General features: G+C 49.2%; 1 protein-coding gene across 4 annotated transcripts in view; it reads left to right on the top strand.

Annotated features, from left to right (window-relative positions):
• The first annotated feature begins 907 nt into the window (after positions 1 to 907).
• Positions 908 to 12932, top strand: part of LOC134983166 (oocyte zinc finger protein XlCOF22-like) — an 84533-nt gene continuing 72508 nt past the window's right edge. For 2 of the 4 annotated variants that reach the window (XM_063948925.1, XM_063948928.1), the window contains exons 1-2: positions 921 to 1016; positions 2437 to 2546. In XM_063948925.1, the coding sequence (XP_063804995.1) occupies positions 2475 to 2546 (72 nt within the window). In that variant the 5' untranslated portion in view covers positions 921 to 1016; positions 2437 to 2474. Of the gene's footprint in view, positions 1027 to 2436; positions 2547 to 12932 lie in introns of all 4 variants that reach the window. The other 2 variants (XM_063948927.1, XM_063948926.1) reach the window with 2 other exon arrangements.

The raw sequence follows: 12932 nt of genomic DNA on the forward strand, positions 1-12932 counted from the left end.
ATGGTCGACACATGAAAAGGTCGAAATGAGTTTTTCACATTTTTTCCCTTTTGAGGAACCTTTCCATACTTTACGATCCACGTGGACACCGATTGGGAACGGTAATACCTTGCCCGAAGCATGGCGAGAGAAGCGGTGCACTAGTTGGGGTTCCCTGTCACTTTACGTAAAAAACGACACCAAAAATAGTAAAAAAACTCATGTTGACCGTTTCATGTGTCAACCATTTTCACGTGTTGACCATATGTCCATGTCGACCATGCCAATGTCGACCAATAGTGGTCGACCCAATGACTGTCGACCATTCATACCGGAACCATTGAGGGCTCTTATCAATTGGGGACTGGGTCAGAATACTCCATCTAGGACCTGGCAGCCGCTCCACAATGTCTGCAGATAGCTGATTCACATAATGCGTCTCATCAATGGAGCCTCATCTCTGAGGTGTAATTACCCATGGCATCCAATCTAGAATCATAAATTTGTGGTTTTCTGTGTAGTAGTAGTAGTAGTAGTAGTAGTACTTATAATAATAATAATAATAATAATTAATGTGAAAGTATGTGCAGTATAGAAACAGTGAGAAGAGCTGCAGTTCTGTAGTTGGACACCAGGTGGACTCCACCACCTGGTGTCCAAATAGAGGACTGCAGCTCTTCTCATGATGTTTGGGGGAAGGCTGTAGTACCGATACAGAGGGTGTTGAGTGACAGGCCTGTATTATTTCTCTTATCGCAATGCATTCTGGGGGTTGAAGTCCCTCTGTAACTGGAAAAAAAAATGGAAGTCAAAGGGATCTGGACTTCATCTCCCATAACACACTACTTTCTCCGTACCCAGGAGCCAGGTGGAACGCGCAGACAGGAAGTTATGTGGAACTCATGGGCAGGAAGTGCAAGGGGACAGCTCTGATCACGTGGTACGCATAAACCGGAAATTAGATGTAACATTTCCGTCGCCGTGTTAGAGGTGAGTGAGAAGAAGCAAACAGGAGACATTAATGTGACTGGCAGAAGGTAATTACAGGTATAATTAGCCCTTATTACCTGTCTATGACTTGTTATTTCCCCACGTACATACTGCAGGGCATAACTAATGACCCATGTAAGTGGTATGAGTGCAGCAGGGGTGTCACACATGTGCTGGTGCTGTGTAACCTGTATATTGCCAGTACATCCCCCTCTTACTGCAGGGAGCCAGCTGTTATTATTGCAGGGAGGTCAGGGGTGTATGGTGGAACAGTCTGTCCTCTGTCACCGCTATCCTGGGAATAGCTCTATGGGATGTGACATATAGGAAGATGGTCACTGCAGTATATGGGGCTTGTTTTGGTGCTGTGACCTCTTCATGTCGCAGGGGGTGGGGCCTGTACCCATAGAGGACAGAGGTCACCTAGGTCTGTACATTGTATAGATTGGTCTGAAGAAGGCATCAGGAAGGATAGCGGAGTGAGTGTATATGAGCCCCAACGTGATGGGGTCAGCAAGTCGGCACTCACTGCGAATATGTCGTCATGATAGTGCCACCGGCAGCATCCCGACATGGATAAAATTATACTCGGTGTGCTTCAACCATGCGAGTCTTCTAACTTTAAGCCTGTATGCGCACTGTGGTGATAGTGAGTGTCAGCATATCTTACTCCACCAGCCACAAAGACATGGGGGCTGAGTTTGCAACGGAGTGAGTTTGTAGAGTGAACAGTGTGTGCGGAGTGGGCAGGAAGTCTGTCTGTCTGTGTTCGGAGTGGTGGGAGGTTCAGCTGGCTGAGTGGGTGAGAGGTCCGTCTGGCCGTGTGTGGAGTGTACAGGAAGTCTCTCTGTGGATAGTTTGGGAGTACTGGGGTTAGGGTTAAAATTGGCGGTGTTAGTGCAGTCGCCCATTGCTGCCCCATGACCCTTTTACCTGACTGCAGCCAGTACCACTGATGCTGCAGCACCGCTGATCCGGGCATGCACCATGTAGCTTAAATAGCGGATTTGGGCAATGCCGTACTTCATAGTGCTGGAGGGCCCCACGTCATGACATCGTGTGTTTAGTGGGCGGGGCCGACACTGCGCAGTGATGCACTTTCACGGCCATTATCTCATCGTGGTCTCTGTTTGACACCTGGCTCCAGCAGGCCAGACCACTTGCGGCCCAGCAGGATTTAAACAGACACATTTGCTGCAGAACTTAGGAATATTCACCACAGCAGAGAGGGCAATCCACCTGGCAGCAGCACATACATATAATAATAATAATATAATAGAAAGCGTTGTGATGTACTTTATTCACAATGCCTGTCTTTATCAAGTCTGTCTGTGTCCGGATTGGGTGGAAACTCAATCCATCTGTGGCCAGTGTAGCTGGATGTGCAGGTAAATGAAACTGATGTAGAAAAATTAGAAATCTACCTTTATCTCTGTTATTGATGATCAATGTCTGTCTTATGTACAGGGTATACTGTCCTGTGTAGCTCATCTGTGTCTTTGAGGATGGACGGACATCGCATGTCTGAGAAGATATTACACCTGACCCTGGAGATCATCTACCTGCTGACCGGGGAGGTGAGGGGAGTCTGGGAGTGTCTCAGTGACATCACTGTTATCTGTATTACTAACACAGGGACCTGACTGGGGAGGTGAGGGAGTCAGGGAGCGTCACAGTGACGTCACTCTTATCTCTATTACTAACACAGGGACCTGACTGGGGATGTGAGGGAGTCAGGGAGCATCACAGTGACTTGACTCTTATTTCTCTTATGTCCTAGTGGATACTGGGGTTCTATTTAGTGCCACGGGGTATAGACGGGTCCACTAGGAGCCATGAGCACTTTAAGAATTTGATAGTGTGGACTGGCTCCTCCCTCTGTGCCCCTCCTACCAGACTCCGTTTTGAAAATGTGCCTGGAGGAGCCGGTCACGCTTATGGAAGCTCCCAATGAGTTTTCTGCATTTGTTTTATATATTTGTTTATTTTCAGGCAGGGCTGGTTGGCAACAGCCTGCCTGCTTCGTGGGACTTAGGGAGAAAGGGGGAGAGGAGGAGGAGGAGGGGGGGGGAGAGAGAGAGAGAGAGGGTGGGAGGGGACGGCCTTACCTATTGAAGGGTTAATGGTCCCGTTCCCCGCTGACAGGACACCGAGCTCCTGAAGGAACTATTCGCAAGCCCACGGCCAGTGTGCATTCCTGCAGCACGCCTCCACCCCTAACAGAGCCAGAAGAAAGAAGAGTGGTGCATACTAAGCCAGCGTTCCGAGTAGCGGGTCGCCAGCCATTATGGCGGCATGAGGGTACGGAGACGCACGGCTTCTAAATGGGGCGGAATGCGTCTCCAGGCACAGTACACAGCTACGTCTCAGACTCAGTACACTGTACACAGCACGCACACTGGCAAAGACAGCCTTAAAACGGTTTTCTCTCCATTTTAAGCACCAGATTATCTCAGCCAGTATAAAAAAAAGCTGGATGACCACGCACCATTGAAGGGGCGGGGCTTCACTATGAGCGGATCCAGCAGCTCACCAGCGCCATTTTCTCTCTGCAGTGGACACAGGCGCTGACTGACAGGGATGTGCAGCTCCTCTGGAGAGACTCCAGATTACCTCAGCGGTACCAGGGGTCATAGCAGAGGGGGAGCAATTATTAGTGTACTAAGTCCCCTATTAGGGTACTTAGTCTGCGACCTGGCTTAGCTTGGCATTAGCGATAAGGGCGCGGTGAGGGCTGGCTCCAAATAACTCTGTGTCTCCCTGAAGGGCTCTTTTTCGGTTAATTGTGCTTAACCTTTTTCTCGTGTGTGTGTGTGTGTGTGTGTGTGTGTGTGTGCAGTCACATTTACATTATGTCATGCAAAGAGTGTGTTTCTTGTACAGCGAAATGTTCTTCTTCACCAGGGGGCTCACTACTGGGTACTCAGGGCAGTGCACCTTCCCAGAATAGCGGGGCTGAACTGGAGTGGGTTAATTCCATTATGGGAATTATCTAAAATATTTCTAGAAAACTATCTTGCAATGATAAAGACGCAATACTTAAGACAGACTGTGGATGAGTATATGAATGGAGACTCAGTCCCCAAACCAGCGTCTCTATCCCCTCCCATTTGTCCACAAAAACGATCTTTGGCCCATATCCTGCAGTCTGACCCTGACTGGTCAGACATGGAGGAGGATTATGTGGATTTGGAGGGGGGGATGCTACTCTGTCCCAGGGAATATAGGCTCTTATAGAAGCTATCAGAGATGTTCTGCATATTCCTGATAAGGTGTCAGAGGAGTGTGAGGAATCTTATTTTAATGTAAAAAGAAGTCCTCAGTCACTTTTCCTGTGTCAAATGAATTGAATACCCTGTTTGAAGAACCGTGGGTTAATCCGGATAAGAAATTTCAAATCCCTAAAAGTTTGCTCTCATATTTTCCTTTTCCTCAAGAGGATAGGAATAAATGTGAAAATCCACCGATCGTGGACGCATCAGTCTCTAGGCTGTCACGGAAAATTGTACTGCCTGTCCCTGGTGCAGCTTCCCTACAAGTTACGGCTGATTGTAAAATTGAGACTACACTCAAATCATTGTACACAGCTGCTGGGGTGGCCCAGAGACCCACTATTGCATGTGTGTGGATCACAAAAGCCATTGCTAAATGGTCAGGTAACCTAACTGAGGGGTTAGATTCCTTGTCTAGGGGGGATGTCGTTTTACTCCTGCAGCATATACAGGACTCTGCAAACTTTATGGTGGAAGCCATAACAGAGATTGGTTTGCTTAAGGCACGCACCACCGCTATGGCAGTGTCAGCATGCAGGGGCTTGTGGCTACGCCAGTGGACTGCTGATGCGGACTCCAGGAAAGGCGTGGAAGGTCTACCATTCACAGGAGACGCCTTGTTTGGAAACGGACTAGACAAATGGATCTCCAAAGCTACTGTGGGTAAGTCCACATATCTTCCTTCTGCAGCTCCCCCAGCTAGGAAGGCTTACTCAGGTTCCAATTTACAGTCCTTTCGGATGGCCAAGTTTATGGGCAAACCCAGAGGGTTCTTCTACAGCCACCAGAGGCGCTAGAGGTAAACCATGCAAACCAGCAACTGCCAGTTCTCAGGAACAGGGCTCAAGCTCTGCTTCCTCAAAACCTTCAGCATGACGGTGGACCTCGATCCCTGGAAGCCTGGCAGGTGGGAGCCCGATTAAAATTCTTCAGTCACATCTGGACAAGATCGTGCCAGGATCCCTGGGTCATAGATCTTGTTTCCCAGGGTTACAGACTGGAGTTCCAGGAGCTCCCACCTCTTCTGCAAAACAAGGGGTATTATTCCAACTTGTTTGTAGTACCGAAACTGGACGGTTCGGTTTGACCGATTCTGAGCCTCAAGTCGTTGAACCCGGACTAACGAGTGTTCAAATTCAAGATGGAGTCTCTGAGAGCAGTGATCTTAAGGTCTGGAGGAGGGGGAATTTCTAGTGTCTCTGGATATCAAGGATGCGTACCTTCACATTCTGATCTGGCCACCTCATCAGGCCTATCTACGGTTTGCATTGTAGGACTGTCCCTACCCGTTCCAGTGCCTACCATTTGGTCTCTCCACGTTACAGAGAGTGTTCACCAAAGTGATAGCAGAGATGATGTTTCTACTCCGCAAACTGGGAGTGAACATAATTCCGTACCTGTACGATCTTCTGATAAAGGCACTATCCAGGGAGCGGTTGTTGGACAGCATTGGCCTCTCAACCAGACTACTGCTGGATCACAGGTGGATTCTGAACTTAACAAAATCTCACCTGGAACAGACACATAGGCTTCCTTTCCTGGGAATTGTACTGGAGTCTCAGAGAGTGTTCCTTCCCTTGGAAAAGGCTATGGTAATCCAGTCGATGGTTCGGGCTGTCCTGAAGCCAACTCGGATCTCAGTGCATCTGTGCTTTCGCCTTCTGGGGAAAATGGAGGCTTCTTACGAGGCACTTCAGTACGGAAGGTTTTATGCGTGGCCCTTCCAGCTAGAGCTATTGGACAAATGGTCCGGATCGCATTTTCACATGCACCAGAGGATCCGTCTGTCGCCATGAGCCAGAATCTCCCTTCTGTGGTGGCTATAGACTTCTCACCTCGTCGAGGGTCGGAGGTTCATGATTCAGAATTGGATTTTGCTAACCACAGACACAAGCCTCAGAGGTTGGGGAACAGTCACCAAGGGTTACCTACAACGCCCTTCTGCAGGCCTCATCTCTACTTCGGAATCAGGCCATTCAAGTCCTGTCGGAAAATGTGACTGCGGTAACGTACATAAACCGACAGGGCGGAACGAGCAGCATTGTCAGAGGTGTCAAGAATTCTCCTCTGGGCGGAAAAACACGCTGTGGCATTGTCGGCGGTCTTCATTCCGGGAGTAGACAACTGGGAAGCAGACTTCCTCAGCAGACACGACCTGCACCCAGGTGAGTGAGGCCTTCACCCAGAGGTGTTCCAGTGGTTGACCCGTCGGTGGGGATATACACAGATCGACATGATGGCCTCACGACTCAACAAGAAACTCAAGCGGTTGTTCCAGGTCGGGAGACCCACAAGCAGTGGTGCAAGATGCTCTGACAACTCCGTGGGTCTACCAGCTGGTGTATGTTTTCCTCCACTTCCTCTGATCTCAAGAATTCTAAAAATAATAAAAAGGTTCAAGCAACCCTCATTGCTCCGGACTGGCCTCGAAGGATCTTCTCGAGATGCTGATCCAAGATCTACCTCTTCGCGAGGATCTTCTGCAACAAGGCCCATTCGTCTATCAAGACTTACCGCAGCTACATTTAATGGCATGGAAGTTGAACAGCTGATTCTAGCCAAGAGAGGGATTCCTAACAAGGTCATCCCGACTATGATCCAAGCCAGGAAGGGGGTAACGTCTAAACATTAGCACCGTATATGGAAGAAGTATTTCTCTTGGTGTGAAAGCAGATAATATTCTGCGGTGGAATTTCATCTAGTATGTTTCCTGCATTTTCTGCAGTCGGGAGTGGATGTGGGCCTACGTCTAGGCTCCATTAAAGTCCAGATTTCGGTCTTGTCTATTTACTTTCAGAAACAATTGGCTTCTCTCTCTGAGGTCCAGATGTTCTTGAAGGGTGTTTTGCACATCCAACCTCCCTTTGCGCCTCCCATGGCTCCTTGGGATCTCAATTTGGTTCTGCACTTCCTCCAATTGGACTGGTTTGAACCGTTACAGGAGGTTTACGTGGAAGACCGTCACACTGCTGTCCTTGGCTTCACCAAGACGTGTGTCGGAGCTGGGGGCATTATCTTACAAGAGCCCCTACTTAATTTTCCGTGAGGACAGAGCTGAACTCTGTATTCGTCAGCAATTTCTACCTAAGGTGGTGTCCGTGTTTCACATCAACCAACCTTTTGTGGTTTCGGTTGTTTTACGGAAACCTCTGGTGCTTCAAAGTCTTTGGATGTTGTGAGGGCTTTGAAGGTGTATGTAAAGCGAACAACTCGTCACAGGAAATTGGACTCGCTGTTTGTTATCTATGATCCCAATAAAATTGGGTGTCCTGCTTCCAAGCAGTCAATTGTGCGCTGGATCAGGCTCACTATTCAGCATGCTTATTCCATGGCAGGCTTGCCGGTTCCAAAATCTGTACAGGCCCACTCTACTAGGTTGGTGGGATTTTCTTGGGCGGCTGCTCGGGGTGTCTTGGCTTTACAGCTTTGCTGAGCAGCTACTTGGTCGGGTTCGAACATGTTTGCTAAGTTTTACAAGTTCAATACTTTGGCCTCAGAGGACCTTCAGTTTGGTCAATCAGTTCTGCACTCTCCCACCTGGTTTGGGAGCTTTGGTACTTCCCCCATGGTAATAATGGATTCCCAGTATTCCCTAGGATGTGAGAGAAAATAGGATTTTAATTACCGACCAGTAAATCCTTTTTCTCGTAATCCGTAGGGGATACTGGGCGCCCGCCCGGTACTTCGTTCTTCCTGCACTGTTACTTGGTTAAGTAATGTTGTTTGGTTCAGCTGTTGCTGTTCCTGGTTTCAAGTTTGGTTAGCCTGGCTTTCCTCTTGTTTTGGGAGTGCTGGTTCGGAATCTCCCCACTTTCCTTTTTATATCCTTCTCTCAAAGTATGTCCGTCTCCTCGGGCACAGTTTCCTAGACTGAGTCTGGTAGGAGGGGCATAGAGGGAGGAGCCAGCGCACCCTATCAAATTCTTAAAGTGCTCATGGCTCCGAGTGGACCCGTCTATGCCCATGGTACTAAATGGATTCCCAGTATCCCCTAAGGACAATGAGAAAAGGATTTACCGGTAGGTAATTTAAAATCATATTTCTCTAACGTCCTAGTGGATGCTGGGGACTCCGTCAGGACCATGGGGATTAGCGGCTCCGCAGGAGACAGGGCACAAAAAGTAAGCTTTTAGGATCACATGGTGTGTACTAGCTCCTCCCCCTATGACCCTCCTCCAAGCCTCAGTTAGGTTTTTGTGCCCGTCCGAGCAGGGTGCAATCTAGGTGGCTCTCTTAAAGAGTTGCTTAGAAAAAGTTTTTAGGTTCTTTATTTTCAGTGAGTCCTGCTGGCAACAGGCTCACTGCATCGAGGGACTTAGGGGAGAGAAGTGAACTCACCTGCGTGCAGGATGGATTGGCTTCTTAGGCTACTGGACACCATTAGCTCCAGAGGGAGTCGGAACACAGGTCTCGCCCTGGGGTTCGTCCCGGAGCCGCGCCGCCGACCCCCCTTGCAGATGCTGAAGATTGAAGAGGTCCGGAACCAGGCGGCAGAAGACTTTCAGTCTTCATCAGGTAGCGCACAGCACTGCAGCTGTGCGCCATTGTTGTCAGCACACTTCACACAGCGGTCACGGAGGGTGCAGGGCGCGGGGGGGGGCGCCCTGGGCAGCAATGTATAATACCTGTATGGCGAAAAATACATCACATATAGCCCTTGAGGCTATATGGATGTATTTAACCCCTGCCAGATATCACAAACTCCGGAGAAGAAGCCCGCCGAAAAGGGGGCGGGGCCTATTCTCCTCAGCACACAGCGCCATTTTCCCTCACAGAAATGCTGGTGGGAAGGCTCCCATGCTCTCCCCTGCACTGCACTACAGAAACAGGGTTAAAACAGAGAGGGGGGGCACTGATTTGGCGATATGAATATATATTAAAATGCTATAAGGGAGGAACACTTTTCTCTATCGTCCTAAGTGGATGCTGGGGTTCCTGAAAGGACCATGGGGAATAGCGGCTCCGCAGGAGACAGGGCACAAAAAGTAAAGCTTTTACAGGTCAGGTGGTGTGCACTGGCTCCTCCCCCTATGACCCTCCTCCAGACTCCAGTTAGATTTTTGTGCCCGGCCGAGAAGGGTGCAATTCTAGGTGGCTCTCATAAAGAGCTGCTTAGAGAAGTTTAGCTTAGGTTTTTTATTTTACAGTGATTCCTGCTGGCAACAGGATCACTGCAACGAGGGACAGAGGGGAGAAGAAGTGAACTCACCTGCGTGCAGGATGGATTGGCTTCTTGGCTACTGGACATGAAGCTCCAGAGGGACGATCACAGGTACAGCCTGGATGGTCACCGGAGCCTCGCCGCCGGCCCCCTCGCAGATGCTGAAGCAAGAAGAGGTCCAGAATCGGCGGCTGAAGACTCCTGCAGTCTTCTAAAGGTAGCGCACAGCACTGCAGCTGTGCGCCATTTTCCTCTCAGCACACTTCACACGGCAGTCACTGAGGGTGCAGGGCGCTGGGGGGGGGCGCCCTGGGAGGCAAATGTAAACCTATATAAGGCTAAAAATACCTCACATATAGCCCCCAGAGGCTATATGGAGATATTTAACCCCTGCCTAAATACAATAAATAGCGGGAGACGAGCCCGCCGAAAAAGGGGCGGGGCCTATCTCCTCAGCACACAGCGCCATTTTCTCTCACAGAAAGGCTGGAGAGAAGGCTCCCAGGCTCTCCCCTGCACTGCACTACAGAAACAGGGTTTAAACAGAGAGGGGGGGCACTAAATTGGCGACATAAATATATTAAAGATGCTATAAGGGAGAAACACTTATATAAGGTTGTCCCTATGTAATTATAGCGTTTTTTTGGTGTGTGCTGGCAAACTCTCCCTCTGTCTCTCCAAAGGGCTAGTGGGGTCCTGTCCTCTGTCAGAGCATTCCCGGTGTGTGTGCTGTGTGTCGGTACGTGTGTGTCGACATGTATGAGGACGATGTTGGAGGAGGCGGAGCAATTGCCTATGATGGTGATGTCACTCTCTAGGGAGTCGACACCGGTATGGATGGCTTATTTAGGGAATTACGTGAGAATGTCAACACGCTGCAAGGTCGGTTGACGACATGAGACGGCCGACAAACAATTAGTACCGGTCCAGGCGTCTCAGAAACACCGTCAGGGGTTTTTAATAACGCCCATTTACCTCAGTCGGTCGACACAGACACCGACACTGAATCCAGTGTCGACGGTGAATAAACAAACGTATTCCTTATTAGGGCCACACGTTAAGGGCAATGAAGGAGGTGTTACATATTTCTGATACTACAAGTACCACAAAAAAGGGTATTATGTGGGAGTGAAAAAACTACCTGTAGTTTTTCCTGAATCAGATAAAATAAAATAAAGTGTGTGATGATGCGTGGGTTTACCCCGATAGCAAATATTGGCGTTATACCCTTTCCCGCCAGAAGTTAGGGCGCGTTGGGAATGAATAAGGCGCTCACACGCTTATCAAGTGGCGTTACCGTCGCCAGATACGGCCGCCCTCAAGGAGCCAGCTGATAGGCAGCTGGAAAAATATCCTAAAAAGTATATACACACATAAGGTGGTTATACTGCGACCAGCGATCGCCATCAGCCTGGAGATGCAGTGCTGGGTTGGCTTGGTCGGGTTCCCTGACTGAAAATATTTGATTGATATAGAGCATTTAATAGGATGCATTATATATTTATGTATGCGAGATGCACAGAGGGATATGTGCACTCTGGCATCAAAATAAGTGCGTGATCCATATCTCCCAGAAGATGTCATGGACACGACAGTGGTCAGGTGATACATATCCCATACGACACATGGAAGTATGGCCGTATAAAGGGAAAGAGTTATTTGGGGTCGGTTCAACGGACCTGGGGGTCTCGGCAACAGCTGGAAATCCAACCTTTTTACCCCAAGTTACATCTCAGCAGAAACAGACACCGTCTTTTCAGCCTCAATCCTTCCGTTCCCATGAGGGCAAGCGGGCAAAAGGCCAGTCATATCTGCCCAGACATAGAGGAAAGGGAAGTAGACTGCAGCAGACAGCTCCTTCCCAGGAAAGGAAGCCTTCCACCGCGTCTGCCAAGTCCCCAGCATGACGCTGGGGCCGTGTAAGCGGACTCAGGTTAGGTGGGGGTGTAGTCTCAAGAGTCTCAACGCGCAGTGGGATCACTCGCAAGTTGACCCCTGGATCGTACTAGTATTATCCCAGGGGTACAGATTGGAGAGTCGAGACATCTTTTCCTCGCAGGTTCCTGAAGTCTGCGTTACCAACGGCTCCCTCCAACAGGGAGGCAGTATTGGGAAAAATTCACAAGCTGTATTTCCAGCAGGTGATAATCAAAGTACCCCTCCTACAACAAGGAAAAGGGTATTAGTCTTCCACACTATATGGTGGTACTGAAGCCAGACGGCTTGGTGAGACATAGTCTAAATCTGAAATCTTTGAACACTTACATAAAGGTTCAAATCAAGATGGAGTCACTCAGAGCAGTGATAGCGAACCGGAAAGAAGGGGACTCTATGGTGTCCCTGGACATCAAGGATTACCTCCATGTCCAAATTTGCCCTTCTCAACAAGGGTACATCGGGTTCGTGATACAGAACTGTCAATATCAGTTTCAAAAGTTGCCGTTGAATTATCCACGGCACCCCGGGCCTTTACCAAGGTAATGGCCGAAAAGATGACTCTCTTCAAAGAAAAGGGCATCTTAATTATCCCTTACTTGGACGATATCCTGAAAGGGGCAAGTTCCAGAGAACAGTTGGAGGTCGGAAAAGAACTATCTAAAGTAGTTCTACGATAGCACGAGTGGATTCTAAATATTCCAAAAATCGCAGCTGTGTTTTCCGATGATACGTCTGCTGTTCCCAGGAATGATTCTGGGCATAGTCCAGAAAAAGGTATTTCTCCTGGAGGGGAAAGCCAGGGAGTTATCCGACCTAGTCAGAAACCTCCTAAAACCAGGCCAAGTATCAGTGCATTAATGCACAGGAGGCCTGGGAAAAATGGTGGCTTCTTACGAAGCGATTCCATTCGGCAGATCTCACGCAAAACATTTTCAGGGAGATTTGCTGGACGAATGGTCCGGATCGCATCTTCAGATGCATCAGCGGATAACCCTGTCTCCAAGGACAAGGGTATCTCTTCTGTGGTGGTTGCAGGAGGCTCATCTACTGGAGGGCCGCAGATTCGGCATACAGGATTGGATCCTGGTGACCACGGACGCCAGCCTGAGAGGCTGGGGAGCAGTCACACAGGGAAGAAACTTCCAGGGAGTGTGGACGAGCCTGGAAAAGTCTCTTCACATAAACATTCTGGAACTAAGAGCAATCTACAATGCTCTAAACCAGGCGGAACCTCTGCTTCAAGGAAGACCGGTGTTGATCCAGTCGGACAACATCACGGCAGTCGCCCATGTAAACAGACAGGGCGGCACAAGAAGCAGGAGTGCAATGGCAGAAGCTGCCAGGATCCTTCGCTGGGCGGAGAATCACGTGATAGCATTGTCAGCAGTATTCATCCCGGACGTGGACAACTGGGAAGCAGACTTCCTCAGCAGACACGATCTTCACCCGGGAGAGTGGGGACTTCATTCAGAAGTTTTCCTCATGATAATAAACCGTTGGGAAAAACCAATGGTGGACATGATGGCGTCTCGCCTCAACAAAAAACTGGACAGGTATTGCGCCAGGTCAAGAGATCCGCAGGCAATAGCTGT

The sequence above is a fragment of the Pseudophryne corroboree genome (assembly GCF_028390025.1).
Source record: "Pseudophryne corroboree isolate aPseCor3 chromosome 3 unlocalized genomic scaffold, aPseCor3.hap2 SUPER_3_unloc_1, whole genome shotgun sequence".
Lineage (NCBI taxonomy): Eukaryota > Metazoa > Chordata > Amphibia > Anura > Myobatrachidae > Pseudophryne > Pseudophryne corroboree.